The sequence below is a fragment of the Enhydra lutris genome, unplaced genomic scaffold (genome assembly GCF_002288905.1).
Source record: "Enhydra lutris kenyoni isolate GAN:26980312 unplaced genomic scaffold, ASM228890v2 scaffoldscaffold97, whole genome shotgun sequence".
Taxonomy (NCBI): Eukaryota; Metazoa; Chordata; class Mammalia; order Carnivora; family Mustelidae; genus Enhydra; species Enhydra lutris.
Window position 1 is genome coordinate 2,081,201 of NW_019154181.1, and position 22,973 is coordinate 2,104,173.

General features: G+C 55.7%; 1 protein-coding gene across 1 annotated transcript; it reads left to right on the top strand.

Annotated features, from left to right (window-relative positions):
* Nucleotides 1-14,575: 14,575 nt before the first annotated feature.
* On the top strand, nt 14,576-19,481 carry LOC111139270 (ring finger protein 112). Its single transcript, XM_022491508.1, is given in 15 exon segments — nt 14,576-14,644; nt 14,830-14,870; nt 15,619-15,904; nt 16,099-16,152; nt 16,154-16,306; nt 16,447-16,575; nt 16,807-16,911; nt 17,441-17,491; nt 17,815-17,871; nt 17,966-18,040; nt 18,165-18,282; nt 18,429-18,595; nt 18,690-18,743; nt 18,853-18,927; nt 19,011-19,481. Coding segments are annotated over 15 exon segments (1,890 nt in total). The 5' UTR covers nt 14,576-14,590.
* Nucleotides 19,482-22,973: the final 3,492 nt, after the last annotated feature.

The following is a 22,973-nucleotide window of genomic DNA, read 5'->3' on the forward strand; positions in this document are numbered from 1 at the left end:
AGAGTAGTAAGAGCAGACATTCTTGCCTAGATCTTGATCTTAGCGGGGAAGCATTCAGTCTTTCACCATTATGTATAATTTTAGCTGTTGGGTTTTTGTAGATACTCTTTATAAAGTGGAGGGATTGTCCGTACATACCATTTTTTCTGAGAGGTTTTTTTTTTTTTTAAACCCAGAGCTTCACTGGGTGTTGAATTTCATCAAACGCTTTTTCTGCACCAGTTAATATGACTATATGACTTTTGTTTTTTAGTCTGTTCATATGATGGATTGTATTGATTGGTTTTCAAATACTGAACTGAACTTTCATCCCTAGAATAAATTCCACTTGGTCATGGTGAATAATTCTTCCTATATATTGCTGAATTCTATTTGCTAATATTTTGTTAATGAATTTCGCATCTGTTCATGAGGTATATTGGTCTGGATATTTATTTTTTTTAGAACTGTCTTTGGTTGTGGTATAGGGCAGTACTAGCTTTATAAATGAACTGGGAAATGGTTCCTCCTCCTTCCTTTTTCTGGGAGACGTTGTACAAAATTCATGTTAATTCTTCTTTAAAAATGTGGTAGAATTCTCTAGGGAAACCATGTGGGTCTGGAGATCTTTTCCTTCCTGAAAAATATTGTGCTGCTTCCTTCTGCCTGCATGGCTTTTGAGGAGAAATTTGTGGTCATTTGAATTGTTCTCCCCTATAGAAATGTGTTGTTTTTCTCTGACTGCTTTAAATATTTTTCTTTGTCTTTAGTTTTCAGAAGTTTAATGATGGAGTGTCTTGCCTTGAATTTGGGGGGGCAGTGGTTATCTTGTTTGGGGTTTGCTCATCTTCCTTAATCTGTAGGTTTATGTCTCTTTTCCAATTTGGGAAGTTTTCAGCCATTATTTCTTTGAGTACCTTTATTGCCCCTCCCTCCTCTCCTGTGACACAAATGTTAGACCTTTTGTTATAGTTGCATAGGTCCCTGACTCTGTTCATTATTTTCCCATCTCTTTTCCTTTGAGTTGTCAGATTGGGTAATTTCTGTTGTTTTATCTCTAGTTCACTGGTTCTCTTCTGTCTGCTCCATTTTGCTGTGGAGCCTGTCCATTGAGCTTTATATTTGTTATTCTATTTTCAGTTCTAAGATTTCCATTTGATTCTTCTTTAGAGACTTTATTTATTTATTTATTTATTTATTTATTTATTTATTTTGGTGCCCCTTTCTACATTTTCATTTGTTTCAAGTGTGTTTGTACTTGTTTGTTGAAGCATATTTATTTATTTATTTATTTTGGTGAAGCTTTCTATGTTTTCATTTGTTTCAAGTGTGTGCATAATTGCTTACTGAAGCATTTTGTCATGCCTGCTTTAAAATCTCTGTTAGATCAGGAGCACCTGGGTGGCTCAGTGGTTAGGTGTCTGCCTTCGGCTCAAGTTGTGATCAGGGTCCTGGGATCGAGCCCTACATCAGGCTCCCCACTCAGCAGGGGAGTCTGCTTCTCCCTCTTCCACTCCCCCTGCTTGTGTTCCCTCTCTTGCCATGTCTCTTTCCATCAAATAAATAAATAAAATCTTTAAAAAAACAAATCTCTGCTAGGTCATTCTATCATCTCTGTCTTCTTGCTGTCAGCCTCCATTGATTGGTCTTTTTATTCACCATGAGATCTTCCTGGCTCTTGGCATTGAGGCAGAGAAACTGAAGGGTCCCCATTTTTAAAAAAAGAGAGAAAACCTGTTTTTAATTTTGCTCTTTTTCCTGCTCGTGTTCTTGCTAGGACCTGTACCCCTGCCTTATACAGGCTGTACAGAGCAGATAATGTATGTCGCCCTTGTCAAGGTCAAGAGTTAATGATTTCTTTGGGGTCTTCCAGCACAATAGATAACATCAAAGGATTGACCAGGCAAAGTTGTCATGAAGGTTTTCCAAGACAACTGACTTACTAAGAGCTGACTTACCGAGAACACCTAAAAGCTTATCTTTGTTCCTGGATTTCTGATGGAGAGGGCTCATGCCCCAGACCGCCATCCTCAATACAAAGACTCCCTCTTCTTTCTTTTCTGAGTTTACCAGACCTCTTTCTGTATCTACACTCTCTCTACAACTTTAATAGACTATGTTCTCATTTTCCCTTGGCTCACGTTCGATTCCTAGCCTGTGCAAAGCCAAGGACCCTCTTGGCTGGTCGTGAAGACCCCCTCTGGGTCCTCGGACTCAGCCAGCCTGCAGCAGTATGATGAGTGATTTTCTAATGAAACCTGGCCATTTTCTGATTATGTTATGAGACACTGGGTCCTATTTAAACCTCTCTTAGCTGGCTTTCTCTGACACCCCTCTGGCAGGGAAAAAGGGGGCACTGCTTCAGTATGCCAGGTGAAGGGAGAAGTCCAGGTTTCTCCTTCTGCCTCTCTACCCCAGCGGGGGCTCCCTGTGACTGCTGGATGGGTCAGAGCTTTGGTTCCCCATGTGGCCTCTATGGTAGAGCACTGGATCCTGGCTGGGAGAAAAGTTAAACCTCCCTACCTGACCTTCTCTGCCACTAACCAGGTAAGCTGGCACATCTGCCGGTGTGATTGGGGGTGGGGCTGCATCTTTTCCATGTTGTCCGGCTGGAGTATATATTGTCCTGTCTTGCCAGGCTGTCCCTTTTTGGGAGCTTGGCTAAAGAGACAGGCTTATTTAGGGGCACTTTGCTTTCTTTGCTCCCACAGCCCTTTCCAGATCGCTTGCTTCTCCAGCGCCCCCATCTGTGACAGTGAGACAAAAAGAAAACCCAGGGCACGCACCTCTGTGTCGTTCCTTGGGTTCCGAGGTGCCCAGGCTGTCTGCTTTCTTTTCTCTACCTTTCAGAGTCTCTTCTGTACATTGTTAAAAAGAAACCACAGAGCCAAAATGGCATCACTGTGTTCAGCCCCACCAAGAATACCTAACCTAATTGCAGTTTCCGCCTCTCCCAAGAGGAGAATTTTAAACCAATCCATCTGGAATTTTCTGGTCAGCGCCAGTGAGGTAATCTGCTCCAGAAGACCCCCTGCCTTCCCCTAAGAGAAGGGGACCTTGCCTGAAACAGTCTTTTGCTAATAACATCCTGTCCCACACATTACCACCTAAAAAAGCCTTCCATTTTGTGCGACTCCTTGGACTACCCTTCTATCTGGTATGGGGGAATTGGTGACTAGAGCCAATTAGATATTTCAGTCCACTTAGTTGAATTTTCGTTCTCTGACAGTCGCTAAGGTACACAGTTTCTTGTATTTTGCACAGGAATAAGAAGAAGCAGGTCTACGGATCTTCCTGCAAGAACAAATTCCTTAAACAGATTATAATGAGGTGTAACTTACATCCAGCATGGCAGACCCGTCTTCACAGACACGTACACCCGCTCACCGCCACCTCCATGACACACTTCTAGCGGTTCAGCAGGCTCTCCAGTCCTGGGAAGGACTAAATTTGATTTAGGTTCTTTAAATAGCCCCGGCTGGCTGGGATGGAGGGTGGATTGGTGAGAGGTGGGGAGGGAGTGGGCTTCTCATCCAGTCATCTGTTCCCAGTGGCCACTGTGGGTGGGTGGGTGGGTGGGGGTGGCCTGAGGTCTGGGGTCTGTGGATCACTCCCAGGTCTGCTCAGGCCTCTCAGCTGACTGTGTCCCCTCCTCTCTAGCCCTGCGACATCAGTTGGGATGGAGTGGCCTGGGTTGCCTGATCAGCACGGGGAACTGCTGCCCTTTTGCCCTCCAGACTCATTGTTGAAAAGCAGGGGAGGATGGCACCTGGGGGAATGGGTGCTCAGTGAGGTGAACCACCAGGCTTGCCTCCAAGGCTGATTCACGGCTAGCATTTATCGAGCACCAACTGCATGTTAAGACTTCTGCAAAGACCCTGCAGAGGAGCAATTAGTATCTTCAGTTTTCCTGCCGGGAAACTGAGCCTGAGTGAGGGGCGTGACTTGGCCCAGGGAGCTAGGTGGAACCAGTACTTGAGCTGAGGCCTGCTGGATGCTGAAGGCTGGGTGCTGCCCAGAGTACCCCACAACCTTGCTGGTCTGGTCCAGCTGAAGGAAGGTTTAGAGCAGCTGGCCAGGGAGGTCCATACGCAGAGGTCTGGACTGCCGCCGGCCCCTGGCTCTGTTCCGTCTGGCTGTCTGCCTACGTCCAGCTGCAAGGCGCTGGGGGACGTGGGTCCAGCCGGGCAGAGTCTGTGATGGGAAGTTTGCTTCTCAGGGGCCAGCTGGCTATGACTCTCAGCGCCTTGGCTGACGGCCTGGATGGTCCAGACCTGGGTAGGCGGCATGGGAGTCGGAAGGGGGTGGTGCAGGGGAGCGGAGGTTTCTGGAGCCAAGTCTAGGATCTGATCTGGGGGGATTATGGTGCGTGAAGGGGGTCAGCTGCCAGCAGCCCAGGACCCCTGCCAGTGAACCTCCAGAAAGGTGCCTGGGGGGCTTCCAGAAGTCCCCGTGATCACCACAATCACCTCCTTCTTCCTCTCCTGCTGACCCCAACCTCCTGCTTGACCCTGCCTTTGCAGCACACCTTCCTACCTCCTCATATTTGAATGTTGGCTTCTCTCCTCTTTCCTCACACTCAGGAGATGTCTGTTGGGGCAGCGCAGGCCTGACTGTTTCAGCTGCTTGAAGCTTCAGTGAAAGAACGGATGTAAAGCCTGAGGAAGTCATTAACCTCCCCCGCCCCAGCAAGCCTCACTTTCCTCATCTGTACAATGGGGGAAGGGTTAATTCTCATCTCAGGCCATTGTGAGGGTTAACGAGTCTCCGGGTGCCTCCTGCCCCTTCTCCCAACCCCCACAGACTGGCCCCCGGCTTCTCCCCCCTTCTGATCTTCTACGCCAACCGCCAGAGCCAGCCTCCAAATGCTCTGCAGAAAACTCCACTCTTCTGGTTCCCAGTTTTATTTTTAGGGGACAGAGTCTAGTTTCCTTAGCCTGGCAGCCAGGTCCTTTCTAGCTCCTGCCAGTCCCTCCAAGCTTCTTTCCTCACGTTCCCCATGTTCACGTGCTTGTCATCCACTTGGGGCCTCTTACGAGCTGAATTGTGTTCCCTCAAAATCCATAGGTTGAAGTTTTAACCCCCCGTGTCTCAGAGTGTGACTGTATCTGGAGATGGAGTCTTCTTCATCTTTATGGTTTTTTAAAAAAAATAATTTTCAATCCATTTTTGAACTGTAATAGACCTATTTATTTCTTTATTTTATTTAAGTTGATTTAACCTGAGGAATCTCTACACCCAACATGGGGCTCAAACTCATGACCCTGAGACCAAGAGTTGCACACTCTTCCAAGTGAGCCAGTCAGGTATCCCCAAGATAGAGCCTTTAAATAGGTAATTGGGATAAAATGAAGTCATTGGGGTGAGCCCTAGTCCAATGGCTGGTGTCCTTACTCGAAGAGGAGATTGGGACACTCGTGGGAGCAGCTGCGTGAAGACCCAAGGAGAAGGCGGCCATCTACGGGCCAAGGGACGAGGCCTCAGAAGAAACCAATCCTGCTGGTATCTTTATCTTGGACTTCTTCTAGCCTGCAGAGTTGTCAGAAAATTAACTTCTGTTGTTTAATCCCCACCGCCTTTCTGGGTCCGTGTTATGCCAGCCCCATCCGATTCACACAGGACCCATCATAGGCGACACCAGGGCCTCCCCTTTAGACCGAATGACTTCTTCGTTGCTCGAGGCATCCCTTGTAAATTTTCAAAATAGGCCTCAGCTTCCATAACCCTGTATTGGCATGATGTCATTTATTCCTACACCAGAAACCTTTCCAACCGGAAAGTGGCAGGGGCCTCCTGATCTTTGTGGGTTTCCTCCCTCCGCCTGCAGTGCCCCTGTCCCTCCTCACCTGGTCTTCTCTTCTGAGGTCCGTGGGAAGTGCTGCTCCTTGTGGGTCCTTCCCTGCCCACAACCCACAGGGCCCGGGGCCTTAAGTGTTGCTGTGGGCTGTGCCAAGGGGAGGCCAGGGGGAGCCCCTGGGCCGAGCTCCGTCTGTTGCAGGCGAGGGCCTGTGGCTGGCATCTGGCAGGTGCCATGTATCCCTTCTATCTCTCATATGAGAAAATCAGCAGCAGCTTGGAATCCTTTTTTTATTATTTTTTGAGATTTGTATTTATTTATTGGAGCAAGAGAGAGATCACAAAAGGGAGTGAGGGGCAGAGGGAGAAGGAGAAGCAGACTCCCCATGGAGCAGGGAGCCCGATGTGGGGCTCGATCCCAGGACCTCAGGATCATGACCTGAGCCGAAGGCAGACGCTTAACCCACTCACACGCTTAACCCACTGAGCCACCCAGGTGCCCCCGCTTGGATTCTTTTTATTTTTTATTTAATTTAAGAAATTAATTATTTAATTACTTTTTTTGGAGAGGAAGTACAAATGCGCAGTATGTGTGTGGGGGGGGCGCTGAGAAGGAGAAAGGATCTCAGGCAGGCTCCATGCCCAGCACAGACCCGGATGTGGGGCTCAATTTCACTACCCTGAGATCGTGACCTGAGCCAAAATCAAGACTCGGACACTCCACCGACTGAGCCCCCTCCGTGGCGCCCCAGTAAGAGCTTGGATTCTAATCAGGAATGGACTCAGTCCAAGGGACAGGCCTCTGGGTGCCCAGCAACCCGCAACAGCTTCACCTAAGTAGCCCAAGGTTATGATGAATTATATAATCATCAACTATCTATTTATAACTGGGTATTTAGGAGGCTTTAAATCTTCCCCTTTAAAAGGCAAAAAAAAAAAAAAAAAAAAGAGAAAAAGAAAAAGAAAAAAGAAAAACCACAACTCTCTGTGAGTCGACAAAGCAGATGGATAACCTCAAACCCCAGGCGTGAACTTGGAATGCCGCGCAGACCGCGAGAAGCATCTTCAACACGTGTAGGTGCACTTGGCAAAGATCAAGACTCGTGATGATGCACCGTGATGGTCAGGACGTCTGGAGCTCAGATGATCTAGGGGGGACGTGCTGTCAGGACGGGGATGTTCATCCCAGCACTGCGCGTGACCGTGACCGTGACCGTGGAGCGCTGGCCGTCTGTGCTTGAGCTCTGTCGCTAGGGGACGGGCTGGAGGACTAGGTAAATCCTCAAAGGCGGTTAAGAGCCAGAGCTCTCCAGAACCATAAGCGGCCTCCTCCCAGAGACGAAGCAGGCAAAGTGACAGTTCGGGGACATGGATCTGATCACAGGCTGCCTGCTGCAGATCATTTGTGGCTCCCAGCGTCATGCAGGCAGGGCGTCTCAGTGGTCGTCTGCAATCTATGTTCTGCTCATTACACTCTGGGCGCCCTCGCCCTGTGTCTACTCTGCCCCCAGTCCCCATGCTGTGCTGTACCCAGACGGGCCTTTGCATGGGGCCTGAAATCCCCCTTCTCCCCAGGGTCCTCATTGGGCAACAGTGAGCTCAGCGGCTTCCAAGGCTGGGAGAGGGACTTCCGCAGGGGCCCACAGTTCCCTGGGCTTCCGTACCACCCCGGCCCTGTGGAGGGGTGGCTGCCTGTCTCTTGATTTAAGCTCCTTGGGGGGCAGGGACCCCATTTGTTACGTGTAGCGCCTGCATCCAGGCCCATGCTTGTTTGGCACAGAGGAGGCTTTTTCTATCTTTGAGAAGCAAAGGGGAGGAGAGGAAGGGATGGGGAAGGTTCCCTGCAGGAAGTCGGAGCCAACCTGGACCTGGGTGAGAATGGCGAGGGTGTCCCAGGCAGGGGAGTAGAGAGATCTTCTGGACACCCTAAAGTACAGGAAACCTGGGGCGGGAGGGAGGCAGGTGGAAGGGGTGGCATAGACCTGGGAGTCAGGGAGCCCAGTACCTCCTGCTAGGCCTGGCACTGGAAGGTCTCCTCAGCCTTCTGAACCTCAGTTTCCCGGTTCAGAAAGTGGGGCTAATAATCACTGTGTTGAGGTGGGAATCAAGGGAGGCAGGTCACGTGGCAGCCTGCTGGGGGTCCTAAACTGCTAAAAAATGTTGGATTTTGTTTTTTATTCTGAAAAGCATTTTAGGAATCCTAAGATCAAATTGATGATGGGGGCTTTGAGAAGGCGGCTGGCGAGCTCAGACTTTCCTCTAGCTGCTGACAGAAGGTTCCAGAAGCTGGCAAGCTGAAGAGAGGTGCAGCCAGGACATCTGGACTGTCTCCTTCCCAGCTGTAGAGTTCAGGGATTGGACTTGGTGTCCCTCCCCGCTGACTGTCCCCCTCCCAGCTCTGAACACAGAGGTCAAAGCTAGATACCACCTGTGACCATGGCCATCTGTGGGATGGGGAACTGTGGCCTCCTGACTGAGCTGGCCGCAGCCTCCCCCTGCTGTCATCAGGGTTTCGGGCATCTGGGCTGCAGCCTGGAATGGGCCTTGCTATCCAAGGGGAGGTCTCAGGGCAGGGCTGGGGCCATCTGTGCTGAAAGAGGACTGAGGGACCCTGGGAGGGACTGTCTGTTTAGTGGCTACCTTGTCTTCTCTCCACGTGTGGCAGGTGCTGGGGGAGTTGGCACCTCCTTCCAGCTCTGCTGTCTCTGGTCTGGCTCTGGTCCCACTGCTGTCCTTCAGCTGAAGGAGGCCTGCCCCCCCGGGCCCAGCTGCGTGGACTGGGTCTCTGATGCTTACACAAGGGGGCCTGGCATGGAGGTACCTTGGTGAGGGCCAGGGTGAGAGCAAGGGTGGCCACTGGGTCCCTTGGGCATAGGGAGCGCAATCTCAAGGGCCAGGACCGCTGGGCCTCCTGCGGCACCTGCCCTGCCCAGCTCACCACATCCAACAGTTCCCAGGGGCTGTTGGCTTGACAGAAGAGTGGGCTCTTGAGCCCCTCAAGAGAGCCCTGTGGGGCTGGGCATGAGGGATGATGCCAAAGGCTGGGAGGGTTACGTGCCTCTGGATGCCTTGGTCCCTGTTCCCCTTGCCTCTCTTTGCTATACAGGCTCCAGAAGTGAGACTCTTTTTCTGGCACCTCAGGGTCTTTGCACGTGCTGGCATCCCTGCCAGAAATGTTGTCATCCCACACCCATAGCCTTGCTGGCCAACTTGTGTTCCTCCTCCAGGCTTAGCCTGGGCATTGCCTTGTGGGAGATGTGCCTTCCCAGATGTCCAGATCTGCGTGAGCTGTCTTTGTGTGGTCCTCCTGACTCAGCCCTCACTCACCCTCATCAGACAGCTTATCACCCAGGACCTGTCTAATGAATTTTCTGCCTCACCCACTGGACTGGAAGCACATGAAAGTTCCTCAGTATACTCCCAGGGCCAGCATGATGCCTGGCATATAGTGCTCGATATATTTTTGCAATATGGGTGGATAGGTGTAAGAATGGATGATTGGGGGGCACCTGGGTGGCTCAGTGGGTTGAGCCTCTGCCTTCAGCTTAGGTCATGATCTCAGGGTCCTGGGATCAAATCCCGCATCGGGCTCTCTGCTTGGCAGGGAGCCTGCTTCCCCCTTTCTCTCTGCCTGCCTCTCTGCCTACTTGTGATCTCTCTCTCTGTCAAATAAATAAAATCTTAAAAGAAGAAAAAGAAAAAAGTGAAAGAAAGAAAGAAAAAGAGAAGAAGGAAGGAAGGAAGGAAGGAAGGAAGGAAGATTGGATGAACAGACTCAAGGTTGTGTGATGACTAAAAGGATGGATGAATGGGCAGGTGGGTTGGTGGATTGGGGGACAGGTGGGTGGGTGGATGGATGGATGGAGGCATGGGTGGGTGGGCAGATGGATGGGGGCAGTGGGTGGGGGGATGGATAGAGAGAGGGGCAAGTGGGTGCAGGAGAGGATGGGTGAGGGGGTGAGTGGATGGAGGAAATCATGCCTATGCCCATGCTTGGGAAGGTGTATGAATGAATATCTGGGGGAATGGATGGATGAAAGAATATAGGAAATGAATTGTGCAGACATGGAAGAATTAATGATGGATGATGCATGAGTAGCTGGCTCACTGGGTAGGTGGGTAGATAAGTAGAGAATAAATGGGTAGATAATCAGTGCATGCATAATGGAGGGTTGGAGGAATGGAGAATGGATGGATGGGTGGATGGATGGATGGATGGATGGATGGATGGATGGATGGATGGGTGGATGGATGGTTGGATGGATGGATGGATGGATAGATAGGTGGATGGATGGATGGATGGATGGATGGATGGATAGGTGGATGGATGGATGGATGGATGGATGTATAGATGGATGGATGGATGGATGGATAGGTGGATGGATGGATGGATGGATGGATGGATAGGTGGATGGATGGATGGGTGGGTGGATGGATGGATGGAAGGATACATGGATAGGTGTGTGAGTGGACTCCTCACTCACCTGGCAGGCCTCTGGGACACACTGGGTGGGGTCCATACACAGTACATTGGGTTCAATGCTCATGATTTCTGGGCTCTATCTGCAGTAGAGACCTTCACAGACTTCCTAGTCCAGGAGTGGCCCATGAGTCTGCTGGAGAGACTGAGGAGGAGGAAGAAGCTGTGGGAGAAATGGGAGACAGGGAATGACAGAGTCTTGTCTTGGCCACAACCAGAGAGCGCTGTTTGCATTCAGGGAGAGGTACCATGGACAGGGTTGTGGGGCTCTTGAGGGAAGCCAGGGCTCAGGCTTGGGGGTGGGCGGAGAGGGCAGGGACTGGGAAGTGGAGAGCAGCACGGCTGGGTTCAGGGCGGAGTTGGGTGGAAGGATGTCTTCTCCACCCCAGATGGGGGCTTGTTTCCTTCACTTTTTCCCAGCCGGTCACCCAGCAGAAAGTGCTTGGGGAGCTGGGTGGAGGCCAGGGGATGGGGATGGCTGGATTGCAGTGACAGTGAGGGAGGGTGTGATGACCCCCCCCCCCCGCGGTGGTCTGCACCTCGCTGGCAGTAGTTCCTAGGAGCAGAGAGGAGGGTGAGCTATCCAGATAGCGAGGCTGGACGGGGAGGGACACAGTGCTCACCTGTGTCTACTACCCCAGGCTTCCTGGTGAGTGCCGGCCTCCCCCATGCCCTCCAGAAGCTCTAGGTCAGGGAGGCAGGAGAGGAGCAGAACTCTTCAGCAGACAGGCGCTCTGGTCTCATTGATCCCCCTTCCACTTACACATCAGGAAACTGAGGCCCAGAGAAGATCAGTGACTTGCCCAAGGTCACACAGCAAGCTGGGATCAGAACCACCCACAACGAAGTTACCTGATTCCTAATTCCAATCTCCACCTAGACCAGGCCTGGGCCAATGTTTCTTTCCTTCTCAGAAGTCAGCGATTGCATAGTGGGACACAGCAAGACCACAAACTCCTCTCCAGGCTGATGACAGCAGACATGACTTCTGCCACCAGAAAACCAACGGCATGGGTGTGGGAGCCTGACTGTCTGGGTTTGGATTCCAGCTCTGCCATGAATGGCTGTGTGACCTTGGACAAGTGACTCAACCTCTCTGGCCTGTTTCTTCCTCTACAAAATGGGAGTAATGTAGTCCTTCCCTCGTAGGTTGTTACGCAGGGCGAGTTCATGCACGTAGGGTGTGTGGACAACATCCATGGGTAGGAGCATGTGGCTCCTGTGTGTGTATGTGGGAGTAAGTGTGAGCTCATGTGTGAGCACGCACAAGTAGGAGGGCCTTGACACACATGCGAGTGTGTGTGTGTGTGTGTGTGTGTGTGTGTGTGTGTGTGTACCAGCTCCCGCCTGCATCAGGGAACCCCGCAGCCTTCCCAAACAGGGGCACAGTCTGGGAGACCGTCCTTAGGTGGAAGCGACTCCCCCCACCTCTCCCTAGGCTGGAAGCTGGAGCCAGAGGTCAGGAGGTCAGCGGCCTGAGCTGGGCCCCTGGGAGCTGGGCCCGCAGAATGGGAGGAGACATCACGTTTGTGGGGTAAAGGAATGAACAAATTCACCCCCTCTCCATAGTACAGGCTTCTGAAACCCAGGGCCACCCTCTGGCCCCAGCCTCTCCCTATGGGCTCAGCTTTCTCTGAAGTCACTCAGGAGCACCCTGGAGGCCTGTCTTCCTTGCAGGGCCAGGCCTGGCTCAGTGGGACCTTTCCTGACCCTAATGGTCCCTGGCGTGGGCTGGGGACTGTGAAACCAAGGGGCAAGGCAGACCAGAGTTTCCTCCTTTCCTTTCCAGACACTGTGGTCCTGCCCAGGGGCACCAGGCCACCTCTTAGTCTCTTGGTCTCCCTTCCTGGGCAGGGTTTACCTGCAATCCTCCCAAACTTTGACCTTGGGGAAATCTCCCTCCTCATCAGAGCAGACACGCCCAAACAAAGCTTGCCCAGAGCCCACATGGAATTGATATTTTTTTGCCTTGAATTATTTATTTGTTTGTTTTTAAGATTTTATTTATTTATTTGAGAGAGAGTTGAGGGGAGGGGCAGAGGCAGAGGGAGAAGCAGGCTCCCTGCTGAGCAACGAGCCCCATGCGGGACTCAGTCCCAGGACTCTGAGATCATGACCTGAGCCAAAGGCAGATGCTCAACCGACGGAGTCCCCCAGGCGCCCCTGCCCTGAATTTTTGAAAGAGGATCTGTATAATCTTTACAGTGGTGAATTTGGTAAAAAGAAATTACTTGTTAGTGTGTAGGAGCGCATGACACCAATCCCAGGATCTAGCTCGGCGCTCAGCACTTAGCAGGTGCTCAGGAAACGTTTCTGGACTCGGTGGCACTCCTGACTTGAATCTGACTTCCTGGATGATAAGCCGGGTTGGTCTTACCAGTTGACATCAGGTAGAGGGAAGCAAGCGCCAAACTCAGCACGTATTACGTTTACTGTGATGTTTTCTGCTTGTAGTTTGGAGATTCTCAGATTTCAGCCCTTCTGGGAGACCATAGAAACATCACAGGCCTAAGAGCCTCATGGATAGAATGGGGCCATCCACACCTCACCCCCACAGCTGGTCTCCCTGGGCAAGGGGTGCCCCTCCGAGTCCCAGATACCAGCAGGGGCCTCTAAGAGCAAAGGGTTGGAGGCCAGACCTTCCTCGAGGAGCAGGAGGGCTCTCAGCCCTAGGATGGAATGTGTTTCCCTGGCCTGTCACTCTGCTGGGCCAGTCCCCACAGTCGCTGACAGCAAGCGGCTCTCTCAGTGCCTGGCCTGGGTGGGGGCCCCAGCCTTTGTAGCTGGCCGCCCCGCCCACCTCCAGCCCCATCCTTCTAATCCCTCATCCACACAGCAAGCCAGAGTGACCAGGGCCAGCTTCTTGGGTGCATGACCAGTGCCATCATGTTTCCAAGTGTGAAAGACCAGAGTGAACGGTGAGTGATAACCAGCCTCGCCGTGCTGGGGCGGGCGTCTCTACTGGACTTCTCCAGGTGAATCCATCCCGCTTCTCCTCTGTGTTCCGGCAACTCGGGCTTAAGAATAACTTCCCCTGGGCAAGTGGCTTTCTGTATGTGCTTGTGACCCATCAGAGCTCAGAGGAGTGAAGGGAAGCACTCAGGGCCCCTGGGAATCAAGCCTTGGAGCAGCCGCTCGGAACCGATCACAGTCAGGTGCCTGGCCATGAGCCACCTGATGGCAAGGTCACATCCATTTGGGAAGGTGAGCCAGGGAGGCTCCAGGAGGGGATGGCATCTGAGCTGGGTCTCTTAGGAGGGAGGACAGGGAGCCCCTTACAGTAGGCAGGGGGAACATGGAGCCAAGGTACAGAAGCAGAGAAGGGTAAGAGAGGGCAAAGCCCGGAGAGGAAGTTTCAGGCCCACAGATGCAGGCCAGAAGGTTTGGATTTTGATCTGAGAGCTGTAGGGAGCCATGGCCAGTGTTGGAGCCGCATGGAGCAGCATGGAGCAGCGGGACTCAGGGGGGATGATGCTTGCTGTGCACTGGGCAGCAGATGGGAAGAGCCCAGCCAGGAGGCAGTTAGAAGGTCCAGAGATGACAGTCACAAGCTTGTAGGGTGAAAGCCATGGGAGCAGGAAGACACCAAGGGACACACAGCCAATGTCAGAGACGTCAGGGGGCTGGGGGGAGCTGCAGCTGGGACTCAGCACCAGCGAGCCGAGCCTGGTTGGGAGGGAATGCACAGGGCCACATGCACTAGGCCAGCATCCTGGGGCCCCACATAGAACAGGTGCTCAGTGAAATGATCCTCCAGTGAGGGAAGGGAGGCTCCCGTTCTCTCTCCAGGTCAGCTCTGGCGGTGCCGTCCCCCATTTCCCACACCCCTCCTTTTGCACACCGTGCTCGTGGCCCCGGAAGAACCCTGGCTGGACCAGTAGGGGCACTGCCTGCCCACGGCTCCATCTCTGCTATGCACCCATATGGCTTCTCTCTCTCCATCTCTCCTCCCCCCTCCCTGTCCTTATCTTTCCCTTCTGTCTCCATGGCGACTCACCACCTCGCTCGCCTGCATCCCAGCCTCTGCCAGGGATTCTGGGCCTGGCTCCGTCCCTCCCTCCTCCAGAGCCCTGGTTCCCGCAGTCCTGTCTCCTCCCCCTGGGGTGAGTCCAGAGGCAGCCTCCTCTTCCCTGACTGTCACATCTATTTTCCAGCTCTGACGAGTCCGGGTCGGCTCCTCTGGGGAGACCATCCCCCACCCACCCACCCACCCTCCACCTGCCGCAGCTCAGCTGGCCCCTCCAGGAGGAAAGCCATCCCTGCTGCCGCTGACCGGGTCTCTGCCTCGGGCCTCCTCTCTCTGTTTGCAGACCTCTCCCCACTCCCAGCCCCCCCATGCCGAGGTCCGCCTTGTCAATCATCTCCTTTTGTCACCGGCTCAGCAAACAGGCAAGTCTTGGGGCCTGAGATCTGGGGGGGAGGACAGGTGGGGGTGGGAAGGGGCCACCTGGGGACGAGGGATGGGTCTGCGGAAGGGGGATGGAGGCCACTGAGACCCAGGAGGACAGAAATCTGGATTCTCTTCTAGATAATGTTTTATTCCAAACCACCCCCCCCCCAATTTTGTCTCCAAGGAGAGAAAACGGAGCTTCATGGGAAGCAGTCGCAACAGTTGGTAAGTGGCAGGGCCTGCCGGCAGGACTGCTCCAAGGCCTGCTCACTGTTCATGAGTCCAGGAACCCGGGCCCTGTGGTCACCAGCCTCCTGAAGGCTGCCCCAAGGGAGGTCTCAAAGCTGGCCCTGACTGGCTGTGGAGGGAGAGACAGGGAGAATCCGGTGGGTACAGCTCGGAGACCAAATCCAGCTCCGAGAAGGAGCGCAAAAGGGATCTTATAAAAAACAGGGCCATATGCCCCACCACTGGGAGACCCCCACCCTCTCCTGATGGTCCTACGGTATGCAGGTGTCACTCCTGGGGGGGTCTGGCCTAAGCCAGTGACTCCTGCTGGGAGCCGTTGCAGTGCAAGGCTGTGGGAGAGGGGTTTGGGGGAGCATTTGTACCCGGCACCAGGCACCCTAACAGCCCCATGAGGCAGGGGCTGCTAACCTCTCCTCTTGGCGGGTTAGGAATCCAGGGCCCAGGATCAGTCGTGCAGAAGTTCACCGTGGTGGGGGGGCAGGGTTAGGACTCCATCCCGGCTTCTCCTTGCCTGGAGCACTGATCCCATGTCTCCCCACTGCTCTGCTGTCCCCACTCTGGGGTCCCTGGCTCTGGGGTCCAAGTCAGTGAGGAACAGGCAGAATGTGGCCTCTCCGGGAGCACCCTGCACGCCCAAACTCCCGGCCTGTACTCCCTGCACACCGCCCCCCGCCCCCGCCAGGCAGCTCCCAACAGTCTGCTCTGCCGCCCCACCCCACCCTAGGTCCCACACGCCCTTCCCCAAGTTGGAGCTGGGCCTGGGGTCCCGGCCTGCGACGCCCCGGGAGCTTCCTGCCTGCTCCATCTGCCTGGAGAGGCTGCGGGAACCCATCTCGCTGGACTGCGGCCATGACTTCTGCACGCGCTGCTTCAGCACACACCGCGTCCCCGGCTGCGAGCCGCCCTGCTGCCCCGAGTGCCGGAAAATCTGCAAGCAGAAGCGGGGCCTCCGGAGTCTGGGGGAGAAGATGAAGCTCCTGCCGCAGAGGCCTCTGCCCGCTGTGCTGCAGGTCGGCGGGGGACCAGGCCTCGGTGCAGGGCGCAGGGCAGCTGGGGAGGAGGTGCGGCGTGGGGGGACCCAGCTGCAATCTCCCACGGACCCGGCGGCTTTGGCCCTATTCTAGGACATCAGGGTGGGGAACGGAGTCTGGGGTCCCATGGGCCCCGCCTGGCCGCTCAGGGAAACTTCCTTCTCCTGGCGCAGGAGACCTGTGCTGTGAGGGCCGAGCCACTGCTGCTGGTGCGAATCAATGCCTCGGGGGGGCCTCATCCTGAGGATGGGGGCCATCAACCGTTGCCTGAAGCACCCCCTGGCCAGGGACACCCCTGTCTGCCTCCTGGCTGTCCTGGGGGAGCAGCACTCAGGGAAGGCCTTCCTCCTCAACCACCTGCTCCGGGGCCTGCCCGGCCTGGTGAGGGCGGGGCTGGGGCAGGGAGCCAGGGCAGGGGACTGGGGGAGGGGGCAGGTTTTGGTGGGGGTGCTCCCAGCCTGGCTTTGGGCAGGGAATGGGGGCCGCATGGACCAATGGATGCTCTCTTTTTTGCCTTGCAGGAGTCAGGGGAGGGCGGCTGGCCAAGAGGAGGGGGGTCCCTGCAGGGATTCAGGTGGGGTACCAATAGCCTCATGAGGGGCGTATGGATGTGGAGTCACCCCTTCCTGCTGGGGAAGGAGGGGAGGAAGGTGAGGGCACGAGGGGCACCGGGGTTGAAGATTATTGGGTGAGGGAGCGGGGTAGTGAAGAGGTTGGGGGGGATGGGGAGATCATAGACAAAGGGGAGGGGAATGGAGGAAGCTTTGGGGGCAGGGACAGGAAGACGGGGTGGGCAGAGTGCAGGGACGGGGGAGCGCGTGGAGGAGTGAGGCAGCCCTGACCCCTTGGCTCTTCTCCCCCCTCCCCTGCCCCCTGTGCAGGTGGCCGTGTTCCTGGTGGACACAGGGGACGCCATGAGCCCAGAGCTGAGCAGAGAAACCAGGACCAAGCTCTGTGCCCTCACCACGATGCTGAGCTCCTACCAGGTGAGGGCGCTGTAACCTGGTGTCCTGCCACTTGGGCTCAGCTCCAGCTCGCTCTCTCCAGGACTGGGACATGACAGCCCCCCCCCCCCCCCCCCCCCTCGCGGCGCCCGGCGGCGCGGCCCCCCCCCCCCCCCCCCCCAGGTCGGGGCCACGCCCCCCCCCCCCCCCCCACGCTGGTCTAGGGACTGCTCTGGATGCTTACCCTGATCTCCCAGACTTCTGTGTCTGCAGCCCCCCACCCCTGCACAGATTCTGGGGTTGCCCCTGCAAGGGAGGGATGCCCCCAGTCCGGAAGTTCAAAAGGGAAGTCAAAGGTACAGCAGGGGCAGCAGGACCATTCCTGGGGCCTGCCTTCCAGTCCCTGGTCCCTTAGGACCAGCCCAGGCCCTGCAGGCTGCAGAGGCCCCTAGGCAGGTGTCTCCGGGGTCCCGGCCCCACGGTCGGCCTGCGAGCTCCTTCCTCACCGGGGTCTTCCCAGTATCTCTTTGCCTTTGCAGACCCTCTTCCATCTTGTTCTCCTTGGTTCCAGATCCTCAACACCTCCCCGGAGCTGAAGGATACAGACCTGGAATATTTGGAGGTGAGGAGGAAATCTGGTCTTGGGCTGCTGCTGCATCCCTGCCCCGACCATAAGGCCGGGACCTGGACCAGCTGTCCTGGGGTGCTCTTCACTTCCGGCCTAGGAGTTCGTGACCCGGAGCTGGGCTGGGGGGCTTGAGGGCAGAGGGTGAAGCACAAGATGCCTGGTTGGGAGAGGCACGAGAGTCCCAGAGCTAGGAGTGTGGGGGATGGGGAGGGTGTCAGGGTGGGGGTGGGGATGGGGGTCCCCCAGTGGGCCCAGGGGGGAGGGAGCCATAGTCCTCAGGGTGACCCCAGCCATGACCCTTGGTGCCTCATCCCCAGATGTTTGTCCGTGTGGCCGAGGTGATGGGCAGGCATTATGGGATGGTGCCAATCCAGGTGAGACACCCATTTCTCAACTTGTCACCCCAGACCCTAACCACCCCACCCCCCCGCCCACTGGCTGCTGGTGTCAGGACTCATTCTTTTCCAGCACCTAGATCTCTTAGTGCGTGACTCATCCCACTCCAACAAGGCCGGGCTGGGCTGCGTGGGTGACATCATCCAGGTGAGGGGTGCAGGAGGGGAAGAAAGGGGGATGGGAGAATGCGGCAGAAGGGGAGGGGTGGGGGGAGGATGCCAAGAGCAAGAGCCTGGTCCCTAGCTCAGAGGTCTCCGCATCCGTCTCTCAGAAATCCTCCGGCAAGTACCCCAAGGTTCAGGAGCTGCTCCAAGGGAGGCGAGCCCGCTGTTACCTCCTGCCCGCTCTGGGGCGGCAGTGGGCCAGCAAAGGACATGGAAGCCCCGGCGGTGAGTGTCCCCGGGAGCCCTCCTCCAGGCCACCCCCTGGCCCCTGGCCCCAGCGAGCTTCTCCCTCCCTCTGACACCCTTTCTCCTCCCAAAGCCCGGTCCTGCCCAGCCCTGGGTGTCCTCAGCATGAGGAATCTCTTCCTCAGACACAGATGACGATTTGGGCCACCTCTGTGCCTACGTGGCAGATGTGCTGAGCGCAGCCCCCCAGCACGCCAAGAGCCGCTGCCAGGGCTACTGGAGCGAGGGCCGCCCGGTGGCCAGGGGGGACAGACGCCTGCTCACGGGGCAGCAGTTAGCTCAGGAAATCAAGGTGCGCCCCCCACTCCCCCGCCATCCCCGCCCCAGGCCCCGGAGAGCCCGAGGAACCCCTGCCCGCCCTGACCCCTCCCCTGATGTCCCCGCAGAACCTCTCGGGCTGGATGGGGAGGACTGGGCCCGGGTTCGCCTCCGCAGACGAGGTACAGGGGGCAGGGGTGGGGAGGGTGGAGGGTCTGGGGGGGACGTCCCTGGGATGCAGCCGAGGGCGGGAGCGGGAGGAGGGAGGCAGCCTGGCTTTGCCGTGGACAGATGGCCGCCCAGCTGCACGACTTGAGGACGGTGGAAGCTGCCAAGAAGGAGTTCGAGGAGTACGTGCGGCAGCAGGTGAGCCGCGGCCCCCGCGCGGGAGGCCAGGCCCCCGGGCTACCGGGTGGGCGGTCAGCGCGCTTCCTGTCTCCCCGCCGCAGGACGTGGCCACCAAGCGCATTTTCTCCGCGCTCCGGGTGCTGCCCGACACCATGCGCAACCTCCTGGCCGCGCAGAAGGATGCCATCCTGGCCCGCCACGGGGCCGCCCTGCTGTGCAAGGGCAGAGAGCAGACCCTGGACGCCCTGGAGGCCGAGCTGCAGGCCGAGGCCAAGGTCTTCATGGACTCGTACACCATGCGCTTCTGTGGCCACCTGGCCGCCGTAGGGGGCGCCGTCGGGGCCGGGCTTATGGGCCTGGCGGGTGGCGTGGTGGGCGCGGGCATGGCCGCGGCCGCGCTGGCTGCCGAGGCCGGGATGGTGGCGGCCGGAGCCGCGGTGGGGGCCACGGGGGCCGCCGTGGTCGGGGGCGGCGTGGGCGCTGGCTTGGCTGCCACTGTGGGCTGCATGGAGAAGGAGGACGACGACAGGGTGCAGGAAGGGGACCGAGAGCCCCTGCTGCAGGAAGAGTGAGGGCGCCCAGGAGGCCGAAGGGAGGGAGAGATGCCAGGTGGGGGGGAAGGAGGTGCGGGAGGGGAGGGGTTGGGGGTGGTGCGGACGGCCCACCCCGCCGTGTGCCGCACTGTCCCGTTGGAAAGCCCAGTGTCTGGGTGGCTGACTGAGCTGGACAATCGAGGTGGCTCCAGGATCCCTGGAGAGCCCGCCCGGGCCCAGGAGGTGGTGTGTGGGGGCAGGGAATAGAGTACAGGACCTGTTTCTGGTGGCAGACCATCAACCTGCCAGGTTCCCAGGTCCGCTGGGCCCCAGTGTCTCCTACCAAGAGTGAGGCTCCATGCTCCCCCCTGGCTTATTCCCCCCTGATGACCCTGGACTGTAGGAAGGCTGAGAAGGTGCCCTTCTGGAAGTCTCCCCTGGGGAGAGAGGATTCAGCCCTTTACAGATGGGAGAAGTCCCAGGTGGAGTGACCTTGGTGCTCAGGCTCCGAACACAAAGGAGGGGCTGAGGGGAGAAAGAGAAGGAGGGGCCACCGGGCAAAACCAAAGAATCCAGGTATGGTGGACAGGGGCCTGAACCCCAGAGTGGAGCTGCTTGATCTGACGACACTTCCCCAAGCTGTCCCAGGAGGATAATGGTGGCCTCCCCCACCCTCTGCCTCCCCACGGAGGCTACCTGTGCACTTTGAATGGGGGTCCCTGCAGCCGTCCCCTCATGGTTGTGTCCTTTGTCGAGCCTGCTCAGACAGCAGAGTGCCCAAGTTCTTTCTGGAATGCCATCCGCGCCATGCGTTAGATGCCAAAGAAAAACACCAGTTGTTGCACTCTGAGCTAAACCAGGCAGCGCTCCCAAGTCTGAAGTCCCATAAGGGACAGCAAAGGGAACACTTTCCACCCTGATCAAGGGCACGCCCTCTTTCCCGAACCCATGTCTGCAGGAGACCTGGGTGCAGCCCTCCACAGGAACCCAGAGGGCCCAGCGCCCTTCCACGGGACAGGGAAGTCCTGCCGAAAGACTTCTAGGCTATTACCCTGTAAAGTATTCGTGGGCGCGTTATATGAAAAATAAAATGTGTTTGCTTGAGCCTCAGCTTCCCAGTAAATTATTGACACAGGACTTGAATTCAGCCTCCAGAGGGCTTTGGGGCACAGGGGTCGGGGAGGTAAATAAAGGCGCTCCACTGTGGGGAAGACGGAGGCTAAAATTCAAAAGATCTGGGAGCTGAACATTCAAAGCCCCACATGGGGGTTGTAGGAGGGCTCAGGTCAAAGGCCAAGGGCACAGCGATCTTCCACTAGGACTAGGAGGTCCTGCTCCCCTCGTCTCTCCTGCTGCAGATGACCCTGCAAACAGACTGTCACCTGAAATCTATCCTGGCAGAAGGAGCGAGTGGGGGCATAGCTGGGGTGTCCTTGCTAAAGCCTGGGAGGAAGGAGGAGCCCAGGCCCACCTCTGCAGGGCTCAGCCAGCCAGGCGTTCACCTGCTGCTTCTCCTCTGCCTCAGTTCCCCATCTCAGAATTAGAGCAGGGCCACTGTGTCCAAACCCTGCCTTTCCCCGATGCAAACCCCGAGAGGGGAGTCAGCTAATGCTCCCCACCTGGCCTGAGGCGGAAGCCAGGGAGCTCCAAACTCCCAAGCACGCAGCTGGTGTCCCCCACACACGTCAGAAGAGAGATGTTTTTTTTAAGGTCAGACGTGCTGAAATCAAGATGCTCTTCTTTGGTGATTTCTCCCCCCATTCCTCCCGTTCAGCTCTGGGAAACAGTGTTGTGGGGACTGAGGCAGAAGGACATGGTCTGGGACACATGGCCCAGCAGGAAAAGCTTCAGTTAGGAAACTGGGGACAAAATAATGACACAAAGAAATCCCAAGGCCCGGGTTGGGGACAGGTGGGTGAAGACAGAGGTCTGAGGGTGATTCTAACTTTTGGGGAAAGAGCCAGAGGTAGGGGTAGGGTCCAGACTTTGTCCGGTGTATGCCGAAAAAGGTTTCCTGGGTTGGTCCCCTCCATCATGTGGTGGGCCCATGAGCTACAACCCCCCCCCAAGACTTTGGCGCTGCCAGCCTTAGACCTTTGTGGGGGCCTCCGAAGAGTCCCTGAGGGAGGGTTTTGTCTAGCTAGACTCCCACCTAACAGCGCTGGAAGGAGCTGCCCTGGGCTACTTCACCCTGATCTTTGAATGGAAGTCAGCTGTCAGCCAAGTTGGGGAAGGGCTCGGCAGAAGAGAGATGAGTCACGTTATGTAGTATTTGTGCCTTTTAGTTTCAAAGCGTCTTCCTAAACCTCACCTTCCTTAAGTCTTGAAACCATTTCATACCGCCCATAGTGTACCCATTCCTATGGAAGCTCAAAGACATGGCCACTCAGACGTAAGCCAAGACTTGAACCCAAGGCTTCTGATGTCTGGTTCCTTGCTTAGGTGAGCCCTCACCCCACAGTTCTCTCCAGACTCCGTGACCAGGCCACTGGGTCCCAAACCCAATTAGGGGGCTTCCCGGGTTTCCAACATCCCTTCTGGAATTCACAAGAGCCCACATGGCTCTGTGCTCAAGGTCCTGACGGGGTGCTAAAGCCTGGCTGATTTCTATGACCTGTTGAAAGTCACGGACACCAAGATTCTCAGGTGAAGTTTCTGGGTTAGAGATCTGGGGATTTGGCTCACAGTTCCTGCTTTGGAGGTCAGTCCCAATGTTGGAGATGGCCTTTTTAAATCCTGCTGCGGACTGAACCCCACCCCCATTCTATTCATATGTCAAAATCCTAATCCACCATGTGATGGTATTAGGAGGTGGGACATTTGGGAGGCAATGGGCTCATGAGGCTGGAGCCCTCACAAATGGAATTAGTGCCCTTGGAGAAGAATCCCAGAGAGATCACTAGTCCCTTGGCACCAGGTGGTAGCCAGCCATCTATGAACCAGGAAGTAGGCTCTCACCAGCCACCACACCAAATCTGCTGGCCTCATGAGGTTGAACTTCTGAACCTCCAGAACAGTTTGATATAAATATTTGTTGTTTGCAAGCTAGCTGGTCTGTGGTGTTTTGTTGTAGTAGCCTCTTGATGGCGTGGAGCGGGAGGGCCTAGTTCCCTGGACTTGTGCTAAACCATGCCCTGGGCAAGGAAGAAACTTCACCTGCATTAAGGGAATGAGATACATGGGTTTATGTATTACTGTATCAGAGCCTATCCTAACCCTAATTCACGTGGAAATTTGCTCCTTGAAATGGGGTAAAAACCTGAAATATCGTGGGCTGGTGGTGGGCGGTGAGGAAACACATGGCTGGCTCCATTTTATGTCCATGTTATGTAACACAGAAGGCAGACTCTTGCACTGTTGAGGAAAACACTTTTGTTTCTTTTTTTTTTTTAAACATATAATGTATTATTTGCTTCAGGGGTTCAGGTCTGTGAATCATCAGGCTTACAAAATTCACAGCACTCCCCATAGGACATACCCTCCCCAACATCCATAACCCAGCCACCCTACTCCTCCCCCTCCGACCTGCAA